The 24,842-nt window shown below is 36.7% G+C and overlaps 4 protein-coding genes and 1 long non-coding RNA gene across 8 annotated transcripts in view; 3 read left to right on the top strand and 2 right to left on the bottom strand.

Moving 5' to 3' along the window:
• Positions 1-2,386: 2,386 nt before the first annotated feature.
• LOC144650086 (uncharacterized) lies at positions 2,387-10,420 on the top strand. Of its 4 annotated transcripts, none has more exons than XM_078509744.1 (15): positions 2,387-2,511; positions 2,837-2,904; positions 3,467-3,553; positions 3,686-3,757; positions 3,955-3,988; positions 4,520-4,590; positions 6,285-6,446; positions 6,636-6,773; positions 7,406-7,465; positions 7,764-7,799; positions 8,348-8,394; positions 8,522-8,562; positions 9,127-9,203; positions 9,527-9,590; positions 10,071-10,420. In XM_078509744.1, exons 1-14 carry the CDS (start codon positions 2,442-2,444, stop codon positions 9,581-9,583), a joined length of 1,020 nt encoding a protein of 339 aa, XP_078365870.1. In that variant the 5' UTR covers positions 2,387-2,441; the 3' UTR covers positions 9,584-9,590; positions 10,071-10,420. The 4 variants fall into 4 exon arrangements, with proteins under 4 accessions (XP_078365870.1, XP_078365869.1, XP_078365871.1 ...); XM_078509743.1 differs by having other exon boundaries at positions 6,636-6,794; XM_078509745.1 differs by lacking the exon at positions 3,467-3,553 and having other exon boundaries at positions 6,636-6,794.
• Positions 10,421-11,284: 864 nt separating this feature from the next.
• LOC144650105 (uncharacterized) lies at positions 11,285-13,816 on the bottom strand. Its single transcript, XR_013570013.1, has 3 exons — positions 13,259-13,816; positions 12,164-12,227; positions 11,285-11,694 (listed from the first exon to the last, which is right to left on the bottom strand). It is a non-coding gene; the product is annotated as an uncharacterized LOC144650105 (long non-coding RNA).
• Positions 13,817-16,916: 3,100 nt separating this feature from the next.
• Positions 16,917-18,266, top strand: LOC144652738 (transcription factor Maf-like). Its single transcript, XM_078512794.1, has one exon. It carries the CDS (start codon positions 17,090-17,092, stop codon positions 17,651-17,653), a length of 564 nt encoding a protein of 187 aa, XP_078368920.1. The 5' UTR covers positions 16,917-17,089; the 3' UTR covers positions 17,654-18,266.
• Positions 18,267-19,322: 1,056 nt separating this feature from the next.
• On the top strand, positions 19,323-20,964 carry LOC144650100 (uncharacterized). The gene has a single exon (XM_078509763.1). The coding sequence runs from the start codon at positions 19,523-19,525 to the stop codon at positions 19,979-19,981; it is 459 nt and encodes a 152-aa protein (XP_078365889.1). The 5' UTR covers positions 19,323-19,522; the 3' UTR covers positions 19,982-20,964.
• Positions 20,965-22,019: 1,055 nt separating this feature from the next.
• The window catches only part of LOC144648273 (uncharacterized), a 48,061-nt gene continuing 45,238 nt past the window's right edge, over positions 22,020-24,842 (bottom strand). The window contains exons 54-57 of the mRNA XM_078507889.1: positions 23,989-24,051; positions 23,098-23,131; positions 22,940-22,989; positions 22,020-22,814 (exon numbers count right to left, since the gene is read on the bottom strand). Of these exons, the coding sequence (XP_078364015.1) occupies positions 22,773-22,814; positions 22,940-22,989; positions 23,098-23,131; positions 23,989-24,051 (189 nt within the window). The 3' untranslated portion in view covers positions 22,020-22,772. The remainder of the gene's footprint in view (positions 22,815-22,939; positions 22,990-23,097; positions 23,132-23,988; positions 24,052-24,842) is intronic.

The raw sequence follows: 24,842 nt of genomic DNA, 5'->3' as shown, positions 1-24,842 counted from the left end.
ATCCAGATGGTAAACACCTTGAAGTTCATTTTTCAGGTTTAATTTACAACTCTGAAGTATATCTACATTTATACCATGCCATAGGAAATACAGCCAATCAGAATACAGGAAAGCCGTTGTATATTTGACGGTATTAAACCCAACCTTCCCATCGTGCGCTGCGGTCTTATTCTTGACGAAATTTAGTAAGGGTATTTTCTTTGGCATGGTATAAAATAGTTACACAACACTTTGTCGTGGTATATTATGGAATATCCCACTTGCCACTTAAATTTTCTTTGTATACACAGTCGCCTAAAGGCTCGTGTGTATACCGAGAAAATACAAGTGACTCGATCGTGGGATATTCCATAGTATACCACTCGAAAGCGTTGCATTTTCTCGATTAAACGCCGGACCCCAATTAAACGCCGGCCTCGTATAAACGCCGGGGGCGTTTGTTCGAGGTCCCGGCGTTTATTTGAGGTCAAGCAAACAAGTAAATATATTCTGTTTGTCACAAATCTCGATTGCAACATTAACTATCCAATCCGTAATAGTGCACCTTTGGGAAATAATCACCTTTGGATACCCAGGTACAGTTTTTCGGGGCAGAACGAAGAGAAAAATCGTCCCGCCTTGACAAACTGCCCCTTGGTCTCGAAGATCGGAAACAAAAAATCAATCTGAAAAATTGGTAGAAAATTGCAGTCCGTTAATGAACGCCGGGCCCCGATTTAACGCCGGCCTCAAATAAACGCTGGGTTCACGAAGCCAAGTTTGAAATAAACGCCGGGGCGTTTATTTGAGAAAATTCCATAAAATGTATAACGTGTTTCGGCTTAACGGGCAAGTTGAGATGTAAAAAATGAGAAAAAGCCCCTGTCATATAAATATACCTATACAGTGTAACCCCGTTAATACAGACACCTAAGGGACACGCCAAATTGTCCGTATTAAGCGGGGTCTCTGAAAAAAGTCACGGATACATGTTTTATCGCCCCAAAGACGAAGGCAAACGTTTTACGGCTACGAAACGTTGTATACCGTAATTGTACTGTGACTGTAACAAATGCAAAGTGTGGACTCTGACGAAACTTTTAAAGAGTTTTTACGAAAACTTACGATCTAGTCAGACAATCGAGCTTTACTGTATTTCAACAGAACATTTTCTATAAAGTTTCCTTTGCAACTGTAACTCTGATCGTATTAATAACCGTCCTCATTTGAAAAAGTAGGTAACAACCAGGCAGACTGAAGTTTCGACAAAACATTTTCAAGTATTAAGCTACTTTTCGCAATAAAATCGTCAGTTTTAACCCGTCGAATTCTGTCATCATTTGACCAGGGTGAAGCTGAAAATAGTCGTGAAAATTAACAGTGCACAATGTATGACAGTTTGCTACTCGGAACACGGAAAAGTCTCCGTTGTCCGTATTAACGGGTGTCCGTATTAAGCGGGTTAATTTAAGAGAAAATGTATGAGGTTTTCGTCAGGACAAACGAAACTGTCCGTAATACCGAGATGTACGTATTAAGCGGGTGTCGGTAGAGCGGGCATCCACTGTACAAGGAATATTGGAAGAGCAATATTCTTTTGATTAGGGAACAGATTTTTAGCTCCTTGGATAGGGATCACAATAATTGCTTTTTACCGTTTATTGTTACTCTAGTTGGACCTGAGACCTCTTTTTTATAAGAACCATTTTTTTAAGAACGTTGAGGCTGAGATTTGCCCCACAATTTAAGAAAATGTATGGGTTAAACTACAAACATCATCAAACTCAGCCAATTTTTAAGCGTTCTTATATAATAGAAAGAGTTTACCTTTCGTTTTTAATATATTGACTGCGCGAATAAATACTGTAGCTGAAATTTTTTTGTCGCGGGCCGTGCTGTAGAAATTGTTTAATCCCAACGTGCGTGCTATCTGAGAGATACAAAATTGGAGAAAAAAGCTTTCGACAAGATTTAACTCTGAGCGGAGAACTCCTCGTTAGGGACCATTTCAACGTCCCCTACAGAACCTTATCATAGATACGTAAGTTTCTTTGACCAAACAAAAAGGCGGGACAGCAGAAAGAACTGCAGGGGAAGAACGCCTTATCAAAGAGAAGGTATTCACGCGCGCGCAGTCATCTTCGCTCTTTAGAATACGCGAGCAGTTAAAAGATAAACGGCGCGCGGAATATTTCACTTTAACGGTAAGTTGCATTTATCTCTCAATTACTTTTTCTATCGTCAGTTGTCTGTCAATGCAAAACAAAGTTTTAGTGTGTCGTAGTAGCTGATCATAACATTGCAAAACCTTTGCTTTAAAAAGACACAAAATCAAAATGCGGTTAACGAGTCGCGTCAGCGGTCACCCTCGTGGCTACGTAACAATGAACTTAGCGCGCGTCAGGTATTCTACAGCAAAAAAAGTTGGAGATTGAGGTGGATAGTCGAATAATACAACAAACATGATTTTGAAAATCGTTTTCAGTATTTCGATTGTCATTTTTCTAAGTTTTGCTGTGACCAGCTATTCAGGTAAGTAACCTGAGTATTTTAATCATGTAAACGCTTCGTAAAACTGCAATCTGGTTTTAGTTAAGCTTAAATTTTGAGTTTGTGTTTTCGCTGTGTTTATTTCGTTTTGCTCAAACAGATTGTAAAATCTTACTATTTCCCATTTCACGAAGTGAGCGATTCTGTTAATGATGAAAATGATGAAGGTGTCTTTGTACTTAATAACTGCATTTAAGCTTATTTAAAAAAATACCGTTTCCTTTATTTGTCAAGTAACTTGTCGGTTTGCACAGTGTTACGCTCTTCCTTTTTTAAATGATGTTTCTAACCTTACTTTGTTATCCAGGTTACGAAAATGAACTTTTTGGTGTCAATACAGTTTTGAAGAGTGTTATGGAATACCCACTGCCTGAGGTTAGCCTTTAATTTCTGTTGTGCTTCGCAACAAAGTTAGATTAAGATAGCAGGCCTTGCTTTTACCGTCGGGACAAAAGTCATGTAATTGGTCGCATTGTTGTGGAACTATTTTTTTGGAACTTAAATCAAAAATATGGTATGATTGCATATTGTATTATGTTAAAATAACAATCAATAAACCCGCTCAATATTCTGCTTAAACGGTACGGTTGAGGCGCGTGGCATAATTGCGGCCAATTTACAATTAGCGCATGCTTTTGTCGTGACCATCTTTAACGAAATGTACCGAGTTATGGTTTAGAAAAACACGTTTCGTAGCCAAGTCTATTAAAGTAAGTGTAAATGCATGTAAGTTTTTCTCACCCTCATTACATTCGATTTGTCCCAAGTACTAACCAACGGCAAACCTGCCAAGTTGATCTGACTTCAACATCATAGGTATGCCGGTGGTGACAATCGTTAGCCAGTTGTACTGAGCTTTGATTTGCCAAGAAAACAATTTATGTTTCTATCACAGATAAATTATCCTTTAGACAATTGTCCTTTTAATATCTTGTAGGCTGTAAAGAGTTTGTGGAATCAGATAAAATTTTATCTACCTAGTGGGATGAAATTAAACGATATGAGCAACTTTAATTTTGCAAAGGTATGAACACCAAGTGCATTTGTTCTTTAAATCAATTGAAAGCCGGCCGTACTTTTTTAATATTTTTAAGCCACTGTTCATCCCGCGTACAGTTAAGATCAAATCATTTTATTTTAATATTGGCTTTTTCAGATAACTGATGTATCGTTGTCGTCACTCCCTTTTATTTCGCATACCAGTGCGGGATTTTTCCTCATCTCACTGGTAAGTTTAGAGTACATGCTTTTCTTCGTCGAAAAATTTAAAACCAATCCTTTCAATGTTTTTGCAATGTATTGATGAAGTAAAACTTAAAACGCAAATTGGAAAACTAAGAACCGTGCAAGTTAAACCTGTATGGCCTGTTGTATTCAGTTTGAAAACTCATACTAATAGTTTCTTCTTGTTCTAACACTTGACAGATGTGGTTCATACTAGGGCGAAAAAAGGGAAAAGGTAAGTAATGTTCTCCTTTCATTCGCTAGTTCTTTAGATTGGTGTTTCTTTTTATTTCATTGAACATGACTTAACCTCCGCAACGGTTCAGGATCTGATTTTTGTTTTAAACTTGTTGTTTATTCACTCAATCTATTTCCCCCTACTGGTATTAATTTCTAATTCCTCATCACTGTTTTTATTCTGGTAAACCTTTCAGAAATCTTATTTGCGTCTGTATTGAAAGAAAAATGTTGGTATTTATCAACCGATATTAATTGATTTTGAAAAGAATAAGAACGTTTTATCAGAACCAGAAAAGAGTTGATGTGTTTTGGAATAATTGCGTCAGTCAAATCCCGAGTGGTTCATTTAACTTCTAAAACCAAACCATTGCGCTGATTTGTTACTAAGCCTCGTTATGATAATAATACAGTACTTATCCCGTCTCATGTCAAAACGAATCTACAACATGTTCTAATATAATACTCGTACGTAAATAAAGAAACAATCAGCCGGTCTATGTTTTTACTTTCACTTGTGCTCACCTAGCAACTGAAACCGAGCAGGAAGAAATAATTGCACAAAATAAACGTCTTAAGAAAAAGATTGTGGACATGGAGGTAAGATTCCCCGAACTTTTAAACTGACTTAGGGCCTGATTACATGAGCCGGGCTGGCTCGGTTTGCCGAGATCTCGGCACGTCTGTTAAACGCAACAAAAATCAACATCGCGATTACATGACAACCGGGCCAGCCCGGTTAGCCAAGATCCCGGTATCGCGATGCCGGGATCTCGGCTAGCCGGGATGAAAATTTTCCATGTAATCGCGTTTACCGGGCCAGCCCGGCTAAGCAGGCCAGCATTAAATTTCTCTTCCTAGCACAATATCCGACGAAAAAATCAATGCAACTCCTTCTAAATAGGATGTAGAGGTAAAGTAACCCATCCAGATGCATAAGTGCAAAAAATTAACCACCAAATATTTTTTTTATTGCCGAAAAAAGATGATTAAGATCATTCGTGCTCTGATCATTTATGCTAAAACCGGGCTGAAAGTCATCTCGGCAAACCGGGCCAGCCCGGCTAACCGGGCTCATGTAATACCGGGCTGAAAGTCATCTCGGCAAACCGAGCCAGCCCGGCTCATGTAATCAGGCCCTTAGTAACAAGGAAACTCGTGAAGCTAGGCCATAGGACTGGGCTCATAAGAGTAAAACTTTCCTCATACTTTTAGCATTAGTTTTGTCCGTTACATGTAAGATGTGATAGGATGATCAGGGTGGTCACGGGTAGGTGGCACAAGCTACTCGGCGATTTGACATGAAAACATTTTTTTTTTAATTCGTTGTGAAATTTTTGACGAATAATTATGACAAGGAATTTGCTAAGTTTTCCAATGCACGATCCATCGATAATATGACGAAACATTTTTTCTGCGGTCCAGAGGCTTCAATCACATTTTGACAACATTGGCTGCGGTCACATCTAGACTACTAACTATAGTTAGGACGGCGTTAACTATAGTTAGCTATTTCGGTAATGTGACCGCTTCTCTGTTCGCCCTAACTATAGTTAGAAAATTTACGCCTCGCTGATCCAAAACAATACACACTAACTATAGTTATACCCAAGCAAGGTTCATGGGTTAGTCTTAAGTTTGCAAACGAAAAGCCAATCAGAATGCGACAATTCTTTTCGCACGTGCGAGATGAACATAAATTTGCAAAACAAAGCGTCAAGGGAAGGAAAACAAGAAAAACAACATGACAAGAAATTACATATCATCAATGTTAGCAAAAATTAAGCTCGTTTCTAGCATCCTTACTTCATTTTATTCTCTTCAACGCCGAAATACCGTGCAAAAATTGAAAAAATAGAGGAACAACTGGACACAAATAAACAACAAGGGCTGTCATGAACTAATTTAAATACCTAATTATTCACAACCTAATCAGAACTAACTATAGTTAACTGCATTGGTGTGACCGCAAAGACGACCGAAAGCACTAACTGTAGTTAGGTATGACGTCACGTAACTTGAGACTAACTATAGTAAAACTTTAGTTACGTCGTAGATGTGACCGCAGCCATTGTTACGCAAAAGAACCATCTCAGTTAAACAGTATTACTTTGTCCCGTACATGAGAGAACATTGTTCCAATGTTTGATTCATTCAAGCAAGCTTAGCTTGGTTCGTTAGACGAAAGATATCAGTGTTCTTTGTATCATTCATGAGAAAAACGTACTATTAACACTAAAAGAAGAAAAAAAAGAGATCTTTGGGATGTAACTTTCGTGTTTCTCTTTTTGTAGAAAGAGGTGTCTGAACACCGTGAAAAACGACTGATAGCCGAGAAGAAATTAAGAGAGCTGGAAATGACGACTATGGATAAAAAGAGTGAAAAAGAAAATAAGGAAATGCTGAAACAGTTGAAGTCAGCAATTAAGGAAGAGATTGCTGCATTGAAATGCAAGGTATGTGATAGTGACAACAAGAGTTAAGACAACCTTTTTATGTTAAAGCACGTTAGAAAGTGTCTCTCAGGCCCTTGACGTCAGAACATTTTTGCCAATATTTGATTCATTGAAGCTTAGTCATACTACGGAAGTGTTTTAATAATGTATTATTATATAAAAATAAATCGTATTGAATCTTTCTTGTAGCATGAAGTGACTGAGCACCGCGAAGAACAATTAAAATGTGAAAAGAGAATAAGTGAACTTGAAACGAGTATGAATAAAAAGAGAGAGAAAGAGAATGAAGAAATGCTTCGACAGGTCAAGTCAGCAATCAAGGAAGAGGTTACTGCATTGAAATGCGAGGTTTGCAAAACTTGCAACAAGTGTTTCGTTTGTTGTTCTACTAACCTTAAGTGATTACGATTTTAAACAAAGAGGAAAGAGATAAATTACAATCCCTAAAGATAAAGTCACACGTGTCAAGCTACTGTACCAACTAAAAGCACATCACAGACTATGTACGATGCAATATATAGTTGTTAATTATGTCTGATCGACAAAAATGACCAAAACCAATTCGTGTTTGTAACGTTGTATATGTGGTACTCCCGGCCCCTTCCCAAAAAATATTTTTTTTATTACATATTAAGGGTGGATAAAACCATCAATAAAATTCATACCATAAGCAAAGTGATACCATGTCACTTCAGACAGTTACTCAAGGGCTTCCGGAGATTATGGAAACAAGACGCAGGCTTCCGAAGTACTTCCCATTGTATCTTAGACTTCAAGCTACGCATTCTGCATGGGTTAAGGTCTACAAATCACATATCCAACACACGCCAATGGAAAATCTGTTTTTACTATTACATTCTTTGCTAATGCACTTCAGTGTAACTGCATTAAACACCACCAAGTTTAAAGGACACCGTAAGAAATTGAAATTTTCATTAATCTACGTTTTTTTATTCCAGGGTTGGCATGAAAAGAAAAATAGTGACGCGGCAGGAAAAAAGGACGGTTCGAACAAAAAGGTACATTGTACGGGTGTAATTTTTTTGGGAGAAATTTGTAGAAACTATTTGCAAATAATTATTTGCGAAAATGGTACGGACACGTCGTGCGAAGCATTAGTAAACGGTGAAAACACGCTGACGCATTGCACTCTGTTTTCATTAGTCAAACTTTAAATGTAGATTTACTTCGGAAAATAACCAAGCTTAAAACTTGGTGCAAAATAAGTTACTGCACGCAACGTTGCACTGTTTATCCAGTCCTTTAAGTTTTTAATTTTTTTTTTCGATGCCGACTTACTGTTTTTGTTTGCTGCAGATGGAAGAAATGAAAGCCCAAAGAGATTTTTATTTGGTATGTGTGTAAATTATTAAAGGTTGTTCTGTATATCTTACGTTTTTAGAGTAAGAACATTCGATAAATTTTGCTACATCGCGTAATAATTTGTTAGGCTCTATATAACTGATCGCCAAGGCTGCTTTGTTTAAGCTTCGGTTAAGGCAATGAAGGAATTATTGAAATGTATCCTTGTATGACTTTCGACAAAGTCCAAAGCCGATTTTATTAAAATGTCGCCTTTTACTGAAAAACTATTGTTATTAAGTCTGGTCCAACTAAGGCTACGGCATGAAAAGAGACGCTTACGGTGGACGCGACACAAATGAAAGTTATTTGGAATGAATGATCATATCAATGGGGAATGGTGGGGGGGGGGGGGGGGAGATAGTAATACAATTCCCATTACATCCTCTTCCCACGTGCAAGCGGAGAAAAGACATAAATGTCCTTTTTGCGGTAGGCAAATATTTTATTTATTTTCAGTCTTTGTTTACAATAGCAGTGTACGTGTATGACTGTAATCATTTTTATCTCCATGTTTACAATTCATCTTTCATCTACAGAGACAAACAATGGACCTTTCATATTTTACTGTAAATTTGCAGCACAGGTAAAGAATGAGATTTTTTATTTTTATTTTGATAAATTATTTATTAATTAGCAACGGACAGACCTCAATTGATTGATAAAACGTTAACGTTAAATATTGACAAAATCAATGGTTTTGTTCTTTTCAGGCTTTATGATGAGCTAATGAAGAACAAAGGCCATCCAAACTGTGAGTAGTTGTATCATTTTGAAACAGTTTTTATTTTTTCCTGTGTCGTAATATTGCGTTTGCATTCTCTGTCGCGTGTATTTGCTTAATTGTGTAATTTTATGAGTTCTTTTCTGGCGAAATATCAGGTTCGTTTTTTCTACGATTCGAGACTAAGCGAGTCTGAATTTGTAGTTGAAGCGTATCAAAATTACACTACTATGGGTTAACCGTACCCAGGGGGGAACAAGAAAAGTCTCATCCCAATGATTGCACAATACTACTCGAAAGAAGTTGGTCGCAATATTTGCTTAAAAAAATCTAGAAAAAAAGTATCCCCCTCCTCCTCCTAAATTCGCCCATAGTATCCAACAAGAACAAGATTTTCTCTAGTCAACATGTACCAAACGTCAACTTTGATGGCTTTGGTTTGAAACTGAAATTTCATTTTCTGTTAAAAACCCTTAGTTTAATCTATATAGAGTTGGCTCCCTCAGAATAGTACATAGAGCTTCTGATTGGTTGATTTCCGATATGAGTATGATCAGACATGACGTCATTGATACATGTAAATTCTTTTCCCAGGCGGTTATGATTTCCCAGAATACGACAGGAGATTGCTGATGATGCATCCAGTAGTTTTAATGACCATGTATAATAGGGTAAGATGGTTGTTTGCATTGCATAACAAAGCAGACGTTTTGGATAGAGGATGTAGAACGTTCATATTCTACCTAGATCTAAAGAAGGTTCTTTATTTAAAAATGACGATTTCCCAAAGAAAACAACATTTCATCACCCAGTACGAAGATAAAGAACTTTCGACGTTAATTACACTTTTTCTAACCAATAAAGGAGAAAATCGAGTACTGATGCACTGGCGCTAGTAGCTCAGTTCTCTAAAACGTCTTGGAAAGACTTAAACTATGTTAATGTTTATGTAAAGGCCTGGTGAGCATTTGTTATTTCTTCTTATTTCTTTTAGTCACCTGTTGGCTCATCCAGCAGCTCTCAAGCTGTCAACACGCCTCCTGTTACGTGATTATGAGGTGAGTCTCAGACTACTTGCCTGTATCCACGTTATGTAATCATTTGTTTAGACATACCGATATAAGATTCTAAGATCCTGGATCAGTTAAAATGCCTATGTGACCAATGTACTACTAGCTTGTTAGTACTTGATCTGTCACTTACAAAATCCTTATAACAAAAACAGCCTTGGTATGATTTCCTTGTATTTTGTTTTTAGAATTTGGTTTTTGTTGATACATAGAGAAAGCTAACCACTTGTAGCGATCGACCAATGGCTACCAAGACTGAAACTTCGTACCACGTGAACTCCTACCGCTGTGAGGAGCTTCGACAAAAACTCTTGTTAGTTGTTAGCGTTTGGAGTATTGGACTTTATTATCTGTATATGCTAACCAGTCTACCATTTCTTTCTTGTTGCTATGACAACCTGTTTATGTCATTGTCGAGTTAGTTTGGACATGAATTGATTTTAACTATTTCATTTTTTTTTCTTTCAGATTGAAATTTTTTTCTGAAACTAAATCTGTTTTCTGTAACGGATGTTATTTCATGTTACCGGGTTTTTCAACAATTGTCTAACATTCCATTTTAAAGCGTGCTTTGTTGTTCTCACTCTTATAAGTCGTAATGGAAATCATGTATATTTCAAGATGTTTCCCTTTTTCAGTTTTGTTGTTTAATAATAAGTTAAATAATTGTGAAGAATATAACTGATGTAAATATGATTGTATATAGAGTTCATTCAAACAAAGCGGGGCCAAGAATATAAGTGTACCTTGCATTGTTTGTGTTTTTGAACAACTGAATTGAAATTTGAATTCAGTCAATAAAATTTTTAAAAGTTGAACTGAACTGTTTCAAAGTCATTTGCCCCATCATATATAAGTAAATTAAGTTGGGTACTTACTGAACTCCCGCGCAAAGGTTCGTAACAAAGTGGGAGAAAAGAAAACTGGGTGGATAAACCAGGTTCGGGGGTGAATCATAGCTGTAAAATTGGTAGGCATCAGGAATAAGTTTAAAACTTGGGAATCATGAATAACGGAGATGGCTAAAAGAATCATGAATAACAAATGAATGCTTCTAACGATATTGGATGCTTCTGAATATAGAATGTAACAAAAATTAAACTGATGGGTCCTTTTACTAAATTCTTAACAAATATATTCTATAAATGGCCTACAATCGCATTGCTAAGCGTCTAAATTTTAAAATTCTCTGGAAGAGCATGCCCCCAGGCCCCCAATGGAAACACGAATGTTTCCTTGGCTAAGTGGCTTCACAGCTTCATTCCTTACTAAATTGACTGAAGTATTTTACACACAGTAATATTTAGAAATAATTTGACGACTGAAAATATTTTTCATCGGTTCTTGACATAATTCCGTTCAGAAGAGTCTCCATTTGGAAAAGGAGACCCTGCTAACAGGGTACCGGAATGCGCATCCAGCCTGTAAGCGAAAAGCAACAGAAACTGGTAACACGTTATTTTGAAAACTGGATGAAGAGAATGAAAAAATGAATCATGACTATCAAATAAAATTTTAAATGAATCATGAATCAATGAGCTAAAACAAGACAGGAATCATGAATATCCAAAGTCCAGTGATTAAGCTTCCACCTCCTAAACCAGGGTTTGTTTGTCGACTCAGTGTATAAAGGTGGTTTATTTGAAATTTTAGTGAAGACGAACGACGAAGGAATACTACCATTTTCGAGCGACCGTGAAAGGCCAACGTTTTTCCGCGTTATTACACGGGTAAAACATTCAAGTTTGTCTAGCCAACCTGTCACGTTTTTCAACTGAAACAGATGACGTTTAGAGCGTGAAGATGAACTTTATATGGGGGTTATTTAATAGAGGAAACGTTTCACGTGGAAGAAAATCCCAGAAACCAGATATACAATTTAAAGGAAGCAGATGAAGTGATTATTTTTTTTTAAAGCCATGAGGATCACGCCATTATCTTTCTGTCAGCTTCATTTATTCGATTTTGATAGTCAAAGTATTGTCGCTTTTTGCATCTGTTTCTGAAGTGAATTTACTGAAGATCAGTGACCATCAGGTGATATCATTTGTAAATTCGGCAGGAGCACTGCTGACGAATACGCTTCTTACAGCTGCAATAAAGAAAAAAACAAACAAACAAAATCAATTGAGAGCTTGATTTTGCCGGAGAGGGGAGAAACTTTTAAGTGTTCGTACTATTCTTTGTTTGGAAAATCAGAGTTTCCACGAACATTTGCCAAAATGAAACTTCCCCCCCCCCCCGACTGTGTTTTTTAATGTGGAACATGATACATAACCTTTATGCATAGTCAAATATTCATTAAAGAGAATTTAACGTCTCTATTTTTGATAAACAGTAACTGACAGTGACGATCCACCACGTAATAAAAACCGTCGCCAGAAAGGTCAATCTCTTACCAAATGGGAATTATCATATAAAGCCAGTTTGTGTAGCAATAAACCGTTACTTATTTCCTCGTTTGGTTTATTATTTGAAAAACTAAAATTTCTTAATTTAAGCCCTTTCGCTGGTTACGTATACGTTCCATGTAAAAATGTTGTTGCCATGGCAATTCTTACCTCCTAGCGAGATGACAGCAAACGAAACATTGCCTGAAATGTCTTCTGTACAATGCAGGCGTTTCTGTGGGACAATCAGAGGAGGATGTTTGTAGCCTGGAAATTCTCAAATAACCATGTATAAACGTTATATGAAATTTTACGGACCGGAATATCGGCTTTCAAATTCAGATGGTAAACACCTTGAAATTCATTTTCAGGTTTAATTTTCTACTCTGAAGTATGTCTACATTTATGCGCTGCATAACGTGTTTTGCCTTAAAGGGCAAGTTGAAATGTAAAAATGATAAATAGCCGCTGTCAAATTTTTTTAGGGGGACATCGCTTTCTTTCCATGTCCTCGCTTTTCTTGCGTGACTGAGTAAACAATGCATTTTGTTTTACCTTCTTCCTTTATTAGGAAGCGTATTCAATATGTGTATGCGGCGAGACTTCAAGGCGTAATCCAACACTTATACAGCGACTCAAGTCTTGCTGCTATCGTTGGAGGTAATTTGACATACTCTCACTTTTAATTCTTTTGTTTGGTTCATGGAGTTTGTTCCTCTACTAACTATGGTTTGTTATTTGGTAAAGAATATTTTATTCTATATAATTGTTATTTGCACTGAGAGGTTATGCAACGAAACTAATCGTTGTGGGGCAATATCTTGTTTTAAGAATAATTCTTTGAAAATTTAACGTTGAAAAACTACAAGCGTTCCAGTAATTGAAGTCTTACTGATCTGAATTTGCACTGTGGTAATGACAACATAAGGTCCCTTTTGATCATGAAGCGTTGTTCCCAGAGATTTTAAACTGGTTTTGGAGAATTTCCGTGAAATATTATTTTTCTGACCACTCTATAGCTTAACCGCTATTTGTTTAAAATAAACTGATAAAATCATTCGAAATGAAAATATGTCCCGCTTCTAAGATTTAAAAGTAAATTTGAAGAAACATCTAAACAGCCTTCTTGTAAGATGGTTAATCGAACTTTCGTTATTTAACTTATCTTTACAGAACTTTTGCGTTTCCACATAAAGCATTATTTCTTTCATTCTGGGTATGGGTTACCTTTTAGTCTTTTAAAAATAACAGTAAAAAAGGCCTTACCATTCGGCGCTGCTTCGTTCCTAGTACAGCTAAAGAGCACCAGAAAAAGAACAAGATACACGAACTTCATTGTGGATTGTAAGTCTTACTTGCAGTAAAGCTAAACTGAAGATGTACTGATGAGCTTAACTCTATAAAGGTTCTGTTTTGAGAGCAATTAACTTAATTATTCTTCGGATTATTTTAGCACATTACTATGAAAGTCGGCGTGTATAACTGTTTCACAGATTTGAGTCCATTATTGATCCAATCGGCTTTTGAATAAAAATGTTCAATTTCCTTTTTAGTATTCTGTAGCGCGAAGGAAAGAAACTTATTAACACTTTTAGAACGGAACTCTAATTATTTTCAAGGCATGCAGGCTTCCATGTTGCGATGTTTTTCCGTTTAATTATCTATAGAGGCGTTTTGTTACCTTTTTGCCTTATAAGGTTCTTTTAAAATGATCTGCCAAACATATTTGTCCTGGGACTAAATCCATGATAAAAAAAATAATATTTATGTTCTATGAAAATCCATGATATTTACATTTTCGCACGTACACGTAAACTTGCTTTCTGTTTTTTTTTTATCTAAAGAAGAATGCGAACACGTTTTTAACTTGTAAATTTCACAAATTAGAGCTTTTTTATGACTGTAAACCGTATGATTTTTGTAAGCAGAAGTTGATCAACGAGTCTTAGTAACTTACGTTGCCTAAGTAAACCGTTTAAAGCAAGGCATGACATTAACTTTTTGGATGAAAAAAAAAATAGTTTTTGGAAGATTGTTTTTGGCGACTGATACTTCGAAATCAATCATCTAAAAAAATCTCTACACAATATTCCATGGAAAATAAAAGAAATTTATCGGACGATTGCTTTGAAAACAGATCATCTGTTTTCTCGGTTTCCAGATAAAGCTACCTCATTAGTATAAACATATAGTCTGATATTTTATTTCCTCCTCGCACGAAGACAAATTTCTTTGATGTTGTAATTACTATTATGTCAATTGTAGCCATAAAATGCACCTGACTGCCGACTCGCCATTCAAGACTGTTTGTATAGTTTGTATAACAAATTTGTAAAATTCATTAGAACACTGAAGTCTGTACACTTTCACGACGCCGCTTTCGCTTTGTCTTTTCGCCGCTTTTAAATTTATGGCGATTTCCTTAATTTTCGTTTTTATTACATGTACTCGAATGCACGGTAAAGCGCTTTTGAGTATTCGGAAAGTGCTATTAATGCCTTTCCTCCCTCCCCAGGCTAGGGATTTACAAACTAGTGGGCTGCATACCCGCGCTCGGTTACTGGGCACTCGAATAAAGACAGACAATTTCAGATGGAGTAAAATGGCTAAGGGCAAAGACCCAAAGCCGATTTAATCATTAAAACATTCTTGAATTAATTACAAAAACAATTGGTTCTAGAAATTGTGTTCAGCCCAGTAAAGGTGAGGGCACAAAAACGCCGAGAAAACCAAACTAACAATACCACAGGAAACAAAGCGGACAGGACAAGGAGAGGAGGCGGGACTTGAAAAACGAACGTGTCATCCAGCGAAGGAAAAGCAAGAGTGAATGAATGAATGAATGAATGAATGAATGAATGAATGAATGAATGAATGAATGAATGACTGCTTTGTAGCCAGGCCACGAGTCAAAACATTACAAGCGGGGGGCTCAATACATTGAAAAACAATACCCCCCTGTCCAGGCCCCGCACGTGTCCTATGCTGTTACATACAATGTCTGTTGCATAAGAAGTGCACACACGTGCCTGCAGTGTTGCACTATAAAAAGAAACCAAATTCAACGGGAAGAAAGACATAAAAATTCCATTAGCATGGCAAATAATTTATATAAATTTTTAACATTAAAATTCTTAACAGTGTTAACATTGGCCCTTGACTAGAAAAATTATTTTCGAAGTGGTGTTGGCCTTAACTGCAGTTGCATTGATTTTGTTATGCTTCCTCGAAACGTAAATAAATCGTCTTAAAGAAATGAAAGAAATATTCAGTTGGCAACAAAGGTAGAACTGCTCTGTATGTATTTCTCACACTTCACGCCAGCTTAATCTTGCTTTAACATTTATGGAATAATCTTCAAAGTAAAAAAAAAAGAAAAATTGAAGGAGCCGGTTTGCAAGCTTTTTTTCTTAATTTGGTGCATAATGTAGACGTTGCAAAGTCAAACAACTTACGCGTTTCCAAGTTAATTTATTTTAGGACAGAACAAAACACTGACCATGCTTTGAACTTGTATTAACGTTTGCCTAACAACCATTTCGAGGAGGAGAGACAAACACCAGAACAAAGCCAAAATGAAGTTAACGTGCTTGTTGTGGAGGAGTCTTGAGAAAGGAAAGAGAACTCTCCTGTTTTGGATCAACAGACACTTTATTATTAAGCTCCTGACTGTACAGCTAGATAACTTTGTAGCTAATTAAACGTTGTGCTAAAACTGACGGTTTACGATTGCACACATTGCGTCCACGCTCTGATGAGCTGTGATTGGTCCAATTACTGCATGTCGTCATTTCTGTAGATTTTGATTCCAATCACTGCAGTGGCTGGGTACAATGCAGCATGAGTAAGCGAATGCGATCCTTTTTGTAAAGATCAAAAGAAACAAAAACTAAGTAGGATTGCGTTATGATACTTGTTTCATTACATCATTTTACATTGTTTTAAAATATCAGCTGTGGACCCCGGCATCATATTTTTCAAATAACGAGTACCTTTTGATCACAAGCCACAGCAATGCGTCCCTATGTTGTCACTGTTATCCCTCCTAAGTAAGCAATCCATTCGTCATGGATTTGAGTGCTCCGCACAAACGCACCATAATTGGTGTGTATTTCCACCTGCAGGAGACCTTCCCCTCTTTCATAACTAGCGATGACGAAATGCTCACTTGGTCGGTGAAATGCAGTCCTAGGAAAGTCATAAGACTTATAACATTCTGGGAGTATAAAACATGCAAGATAGTCACCCTGTTCACTGAATATTCCCTCGTTTGGAGAAGACATATTGCGACAGTCTGCGTTTGATATCAGTGCTGCTAATGACGGTCGTGTTATGCTAGTGGTCAGGAATTTTTTCAGGAGCCCACTATGCAAGATAGTCGCCCTGTTCACTGAATATTCCCTCGTTTGGAGAAGACATATTGCGACAGTCGGCGTTTGATATCAGTGCTGCTAATGACGGTCGTGTTATGCTAGTGGTCAGGAATTTTTTCAGGAGCCCATAGTGGGCTCCTGAAAAAATTCCTGACCACTAGCAATCTCAACCGGGTCCCGGGCCACATTGGTGGGAGGCGAGCGCTTTCACCACTCAGTGCCAACCTTTTACCCATTTGGGCAGCTATAATAGGGCTGGGTAACCGCGCCTTGTCTTGACAATAACGCAACAGTGTAATTTGCTGAAATACTGATGAAAATTGATGAAAATTAAAATCTACTGTAACGCAACATGTTTGATTTTATCCCCCAGTTGTTATTTGCTCAAAGATTGATGAAAATTAATAACAGCTACGAGCTGGCTAGTAAACTAGATCCGATTGAATAAATAATGTTAATAATAAAAAGAAAGAACGTCACGGTTTGTGCGCCTGATTTTCTCGGAAAGCGACGCAGATTCCAAGAACCCGATAATGTTTTGATTAAGTGGGGTATTCCCCTCAGTGAGGGAATTTTCCCTTGCATCAAGGGCTTGTGATTGGTTTACGGGTGGAGTGTAATTATTTTAACAACAGAAAATACAAATTTTGGCCCATCTTCGTCTTGTTCTTCTAGAAGTGGTTTAGTATATTGAATACAATAATTTCTTTTGAGATAAAAGGAAATGGATGATAGCTTGTATGATCAAGTTTTCTCAGGGCCTGTGAATATCGCCGATACACCATGGTCAGTTGACAATTTTCTGTTTGAAGAAAACTTGAAGAGTGACTCAGACAACGATATAGCAGACTTGTTTAACGGCGGATGGATGGATGAAGGTTTCGACGAAGAAGATACGATCTCTAATCCGGGAACCCCAAGAAACATTGAAGAAATTAGCGACGAAGAAATAAAGAATCTTCGAGTTCAGCAGCTGAATAAGCTTCTTCGTGGCATGCCGAGAGACGAGGCTGCAAAAATACGACGAAAGCGTCGTAACCTCAAAAACCGAGATTATGCTTTGACGTGCCGTATGCGGCGACAACAGTTTCAGGAGGATCTCTTCAACGAGAATCAAATCTTAAAGAGGCAGTTGGCGGATGACAAAGAAAAGCTCCGCAAGGTGTTGAAGGAGAGAAATATATACAAGGGAAAATTGCTGCAGCTACAGTCAGCTTGCAAAAAAGAATTCATAATGCAGCATTTCGTTCCCCCAAACCTCCCTCTGGAAGCGGGAAGCTTGGCATGAACAAGTATTCTCAATACTTTGGATCTCCAAAGAATGGAGATTACAGTAATTCGAAAGAAAACGAACAGTTCAGATAGTTCCATTGCAAATGAATCTAGATGAAATAATCTCAAAGGCTGAACCCTGCAGAAACTCGTTTCAAGGATCAATTATTTCACAAACCCGGAATTCCGGAATGTTCTTTAACGAGAGATTGAGGAGAAGCTTAACCATAGTTTATTTACTGCATTAAGTTATTGATGTAGCTTGATTTTTAGCTTATCCTGTAAAAACGCTCATTCTTATGTACATATGAACATCATTATGATACTGGCTGTGCCCATCTTAAATATAAAAACAACCAAACTAGGTTTTCAGAAGACGGCATAATAGATGCTTTGCAATGTATGAATGATACTGTAAACTTCCTACTATCCACCAATTATTTTTGCTGTAAAAAGTAATATCCATGAGACAACTTTGCTCGCTTGTTAGGTCTTGCTTCTGAGGTGCAATTGATGTAAATTCCATTCCGATGACTCCAGTTGCTGTATAAAACGTTTTGAAACCGGAAAGATGTCACACCTATTCGAAAGTGAAACCAGACAAATATAACCAGACAATTCAGCTGACAGTTTTATTTTTTTGAATAGAGGATACGCTATTTGACTTTTTGTTCCAAATGCCCCACTTTCACATCTTGAGATAGGATTTTTAGGAAACTGCAAAATCTAATTCGTCTGATCTGCATTTAGAACCACAACTCCAGAATAGAACACTCAGTATAAGGCCAAAGATCAAGTTGCTTCAACAAAATATTTCATCAATAACCTGTCGAACTGTTAAATTGCCCCAAGTTTTGTTTTTCTCGGACGCTTGGTCACGCTCCAAATGTGCAAAAATATTGCTCGTCAGTTTGTGCATTCAGTTTATATACCAGATCGCGTCAAGGTAAGTAGCTGATGATTTCCCCGAAGCTATTAAAACAAAACAGTTTTATAGTAGTGTTTTATCACATAAAAACTGTCCGTTTGGATGGACTAAACATTGTCATATAAAATACATTTAGTGATCAGAGTGTCATTTTGGTTTTCCACTGATATGCCCCAAAATCCTGAAATTGCAAAGGATTCAGGGAACAGTCGTGTGACTGTCTCTAAAAGAGGCTGGAGAGGGAGAAACGTTTAAAATATATACGGGCGTTCGCCTCAGCCGGGACGAAATAGTGTGATAATTCTGGAGGTACTTCACATTTAAGAAGTTTCTTTTCAAAAATAAATGAGCTTTATATTTTCGAACTGACCTGTTTCTGAGAACGTTTCCTTGGTACTTTGCATAAATGATTTACATCTTAAAACCCTACGTTTTGTCCTGATTTGATGCACATAAAACAAACAACAAAATGGACTTCACTATGGTGCCAATATTACGAAGAAGTTTTAAATTACGCAGTTCTACTATAATTACTAGTCACAGAATCTGCCCGTCAGCTTAAGAGAAGATTAAATATCTACAAAACGTTTGGGGCTTTTTCAGAAAAACACTCAGAAACAGCAGCTGCTAAAGAAGACCAGCATTGCGTTTTGAACAAAGTTTGTTATTTATCTGTTGTTGAGATGAAGAACAAAAGAAACTTCTGGAATCAATCAGTTGAACTAAAAAAAGGGGGTTCCCCTTTTTCAACGTCACAGATCGTGACCTAATATATTCAAAGTTTATGCTTTCGGTTTCAAAACAACATGCCCGGAAGCTTTTGGGCTCAGGGCTTGGAGATCATTTTCATCAAAAAGCGACTCAGTCTGTTATCAAGCAAGTCCTTCTTCCCTTAATTCCTATCATAGTATAACGTACATGTAACTTAGCAAAAGACAACCTTGTAGCTTGGCCATAATGGGCGACCTCGATAACTACAAACGCGATGCAAAATCAAGCGGAAGCAAACCAAAGCGAAAAGTGGTTTCCAGACATAGTTGCAAGCAGGAGGCCAGTGTCTTTGATCCAGGATCTTTTATTACACTGAGTGACAAGAAACTGGAAAAGATGACAATCAAGGAGCTCAATGAGTATACTCGAGCGATTCCAAAACACCAGGCCCAAATGCTCAAGAGAAGACGAAGAATTCTCAAAAACCGAACATATGCTTTAAAGTGTCGATTGAAAAGCAATCAGAAGAGAGTAAAGATGGCGGATGAAAATGTGTCACTAGAAAAGGAGTTGTCAGCAACGAAAAAAGAACTTACAACGATTCTCAACGAAAGGGATTACTACAAATCGAAGTATGCTCAACTCTGCAGTCGTGTCCTCGAGACTGCGAGTACAGCGACAAGAGCTAGCAAGCTTGCTAATTGATGATTGAGGCACGCCAAGGGCTGAAACCACATGATGTTTCAGTTTTAGTAGTTCAGGAAAGCCATGTTTTGTTGTTGACTCTTAATGTTTTTCGCAACAAGGAAAAATAGGTAGCAAAATCATCATTATTTTTGTGTTATTATCGCGTACCTGATGATCTCGTTGGATCCCTTTGGTTCAGTTGAGAATGGAGTGGCGATTGAATATCGAAATACTATGCAACGATAATAAGGGTAAAGTAAGTTCATTAGACTACAAAAGCAAGCCAAAGAGAGTGGAAACAATAGAAAAGTATGATTAAGACAAAGTAGATTGCAAAGCAATGAGGGGCGCACTTTATCTACGTATTTACACATCATTGAACAGTAGCCACAACAGTCCCCCAAACATTAGCATGACGTCATTAATTGCGGCGCTTGTCACGCAACAGTAACTGTTCCCAAAGTATGCGGTGCGTAGTGTCAAATCAGAAGACCCACTCTATTTACTACAAATTTGGCCACTTCAGGCGGTACGGTTAGCTAAGACGTAGTGCAGACGGTTTTCTCTTTGAATTAAGACATACTTTTGTGTTGTACAATAGGTAAAAGACAATTTCACGTGAATGTGACTTAACTTCATTTTGCTAGCATAACGACAACCAGAGTCAACACACGCATAACTCTCTAATGTAATTTTTTAAGAAAACTGTGAACTGTATGTTCTGGACTTTTCTAGCCTCGCCTGTGATGTCCACGACAACTTTTCGCAATTTAATTTCTTGCGATCCATCCGTTTGGTCGCTTTTTGCCGCTCACTGCTAAGGTAAGTCCAGATTGTTTCAAGACGTTACAACAAAATTGCTGATTGTTATCCAATTTTATTATCTTTGTTTATTTTCACTTCGAATGTTGATAAGAAAGTAAGCAACATATTGGTAAAGTTCGATGTTTAAAACCCGTTAATCTGCAACGACGTTGTCACTTAAAAATGCTCTTTGTCTCTATTTTTCAATTTTCTTATCTTCATATCATTGCTGAAAAACAGTTACCTAGGTAAATGGGGATTATTTTCAATAGGATCTTCTCTTCCGAGTCGATTGGAAACTAAAACTAGAAATCGAATTAGTCGGGAATTGCCATTGAAATTCTAATCAATTTCATCTTCTTTTACGTTTAAGCAGGCTGACAACGGTTCCCAGCACTTTCCAGCACTTGTATTTGATGGGTTAGTACTACAAATCTTTAACAGTTGCTGCTATGTAATGTTATCAAACAAATGTCCAATCACTGCTGAACAAGTTGTGGTCATTTTTATGACGTCCCTGGTTACCGTGGCAACAGTATAACCAGTTAAAAACACTTTTAATTTAAGCTTTAAGTGCTTATAACTCAAAAACAAGCACGGTGACCCCCTTTTTTATTATTGAGTAATGATCAGAAAGTAAAGTTAAAACTTTTTGCAATATAAAAACAAATCCAGAGCGGTTTCAGAGCCACCTTTGCACATTTTTGGTTCTCACTATTATAGCAGTAACTGTTGTTGACCCATCAAAATATAAGAGCTTGAAAGTGTTGGAAACCGTGGTGAGCCTCCTTAACACATTTTCTCTACAGATAGCCTCATACACAGACAATCTCTGCGAAGGAAGCTATACCACATACGACTAAGTACATTAATGCGTGTGTTCACCAAGAACACGATTTGGAAAACGGACTTTCGTTTTCCTCAGTTTCTTAAGAAATTAGTTGCTCAGTAGCTCATAATATGTCCTATTGATGTATTAAGAATTGTCAGTCATCTTCTTTTCACTTAATTTACTTAAGATCGAGTTACCGAAAACAAAACGTGGTCATGTAAACGTCTGCAGTAGTAATAAGATGCTTCCAAAATTATTTGCCAATTATTTGCCAATTATTTGCCAATCAACGACAGCATTATAATAAGTTACAGCAAAAGAAATTTTGGAATTTTGACATTCTTACTGATGTATAATACACTTATAAACTAATAGCTCCCTTATTTTCTCCTAATAACTCTGATCAATCAATAATTATAATTTCCTTTATTAATTTTTTTATTCCGCTGTAAATATATAAGTAAGGTCTGTACAATTACATTTTCAAACAAAGTACGGTAATTCTTGCGTTCCGCTGTTTCACGTTTCACTAAGTCAGTGTCAGAAATAGTTCAAACATTTGTTATTTCAATTCCTTACCCTTTTCCAGTTTTAATTAAGTAACATTTGAATTGTTTAAATTGTACGTTATTAGAACTATAAGAGCGTACGTAAACAAAAAAATCGTCAAACTGCTCTAAAGATGTACTCCTGGTACCTACTGGCTCAATAGCGGTCACATTTGTATTAAATAATGCTGATTAAGTACCATGGCCTAAAAATCTACACGTTCATCCTCGGATGCTCACCATCGTGTTCATTTTTATGCCACGTGTATTTTAAAAAAAGAAGCCGACAAGCTCTTGCAACTACAAAATTGTTCAGATAAACTCAACATTTGCTTTTTGTGTTTTTAGTTAAGGAAGAATCGTTTTTCGTTCTTTACTATTGCTTTATTTGTAACAGAGTAATTTTAATTACTGTTATGCAGATCAGAAAATAATTGAATCTAACTGTGACATAGTTATCTTTCGTTCAGTTTACACCATATACTGTTCCTGAGCGACCCCGATTCTGCAGAGCATTTAATAAACTTTAAACGACTCAAAGTAATCAAATTACTGATTTTTAAATTGGTTAATTTATCTATTTTTTAGATATGGTCGCTCATTGTTATAAAGCTTAATGAAACAGTCAGTCGATGGGTTTGAAGTTTAAGTCTGCTGGGTCCACAACCTGGACGAAAAGGTCATAAAAAGAGGATCAATAAGTATGATAATGACCATGACGATATAAATAACGCAATAAGTAAATTCAGAGAGGCAACATAACATCTGCTGATCTGCATTCCACTGAATTACCTTAACTGTGTTATCTTTTGGATCGTCTGTGCCATTCGATGGTTTCAATGCTGAAAAGAAGTGACTAAAATAAAAAAAATGTCTAATGTCGCATATCAATGAGATAAAGCTAATTTTATATCAATGAAATCAACAATTTCTTGTCACATAATGCTTACCTTTAGATTTACTCTTTATTTTATCTAAAGATACCTGCCAAGAAAAAATACAAAAAAATGTGAATAAAAGAAGACCCCCTATTCCCCTGCCATGTCTATAGCAGGTTGAGGAAGTTAATACTACAGAGCTAGATTATCAGTTAAGTGAGAACTGAGGATTTTCTTAAAAAATATCAATGGTAGAACTGATGAAGAAAAAAAAGAAAATTCTAATTAGGGTTAAACTGTGAAAAGGAGTTAGAAGTATGCAAAGTTAACAGGGATCAAGGTTAATAGGTTCATACCGATGTTAATAGCGATGTAAAATAACAATTTCAATTACTTAGTGTTAACGGAGCTCAAAATTAATACTTTAAATCACGTATAAGCCATCAGAAACTTCCTTCTAGTACTATCTAGTCATACAATGGGGCCTAAAGAGTTCATGTAAGTTGAATGCTTTACGGGTTTCCGAACAGCTTGTTTCAAGTTCTACATCTACATTTATTGAGTTGATAAAAATCGTTTAAGACATCACATCAACTGTAAGAATAGATACAAAATAAAAACAAAATGTACATGCATAAATTAGATAAAATGTACATGCATAAATTTGATATAAGTAATGATTAACTGCGATATTTTGCACTGCATCTCGTGTAAACAGTAAACATTTCAATTTGTCCTTCAGAAGAACTAAACTTCCTTGACCTAATCAGATTGCGGTTATTACATCTCGACTACTCTGCAGTGATCGTACTTTAAAAAAATTTTCGCAAAAAAAATTTATTTTTGCACCGGACACCTCCCGCCCACACAGTATCACTAAATTGGCAAACTATCCTATTGACGTTTAGGCTAGTGCTAGGCTATCACATCCCACAAAGTGCGATATCCGCCTTGTAAACTTACATCTTGCGAGGAGACAATTTTCATGGAATGCCTTTTCTTCACCCTATTCAAAGCCGCGCGAACCTGGTGACAAAGCAAAAGTTTAGTCCCATTATTAAATAAAACATAGATAGCATTTGTTTCAGCACTTTTTGGGGATTTATGTACACATGCTTTGTCTATTGCCCAGAAGTGACAGCTTGTATAGAAATGTAGTATCAATCTATATATAAAAGTAAATTAAGAAGGACTTTAAATAAAAACCGCGCTTGCACTGGCAGAAAATTGAAAAATCAAATTCCTTCATTATTTTGCTCATTAATAGCTTTTAGGTAGATAAGAAACCTGATGTATTTTGTTCCCCCCAGAAGTCTTCTAATTTCGAGAAAAAAACCAAAGTCAGTTTTCGTGATCGGAGCCTCAAAGTGACACAATTTTCAACCCGAAATTCGCTATCGTTAACTCTCGTCGCGTTCACAAACAAAGCCACATTGAAAACTTTGGATGCTTTCTATCAACAGAGAAACTCTTTTCCATTCGCTAAAATATAATTTCAGGGCTTAAGCAAAACTCTTCGAACTGAAATAATTAAAAAGGTGGGGAATACTTTTCACGATACTAGAAAGTCGAATTAAACGGCAGTTTTCAACGGAATTATTTATTATGTGGTATAACTCCAAATTTCCTCAATTGTCGTTTAAACACACATGTAAATGTTTATCTAAGACATACCTGAGAATTTGCTTGGGTTGTTGAAGGCAGCATATTTATCAATGCATCGTAGTCCCACAAAATGTTGTGATATCGATCAAAATAGCCTAACTTACAGCTAAACATTTCTTGGCTCCAAAATGCAACAAAGCAACTGTTAAGCG

The sequence above is a fragment of the Oculina patagonica genome, chromosome 4 (assembly GCF_052425735.1).
Source record: "Oculina patagonica isolate OP01 chromosome 4, crgOcupat, whole genome shotgun sequence".
NCBI classification, from domain to species: Eukaryota; Metazoa; Cnidaria; class Anthozoa; order Scleractinia; family Oculinidae; genus Oculina; species Oculina patagonica.
The sequence above is the reverse complement of the archived record's forward strand: the minus strand, read 5'-3'. Positions and strand labels throughout refer to the sequence as shown.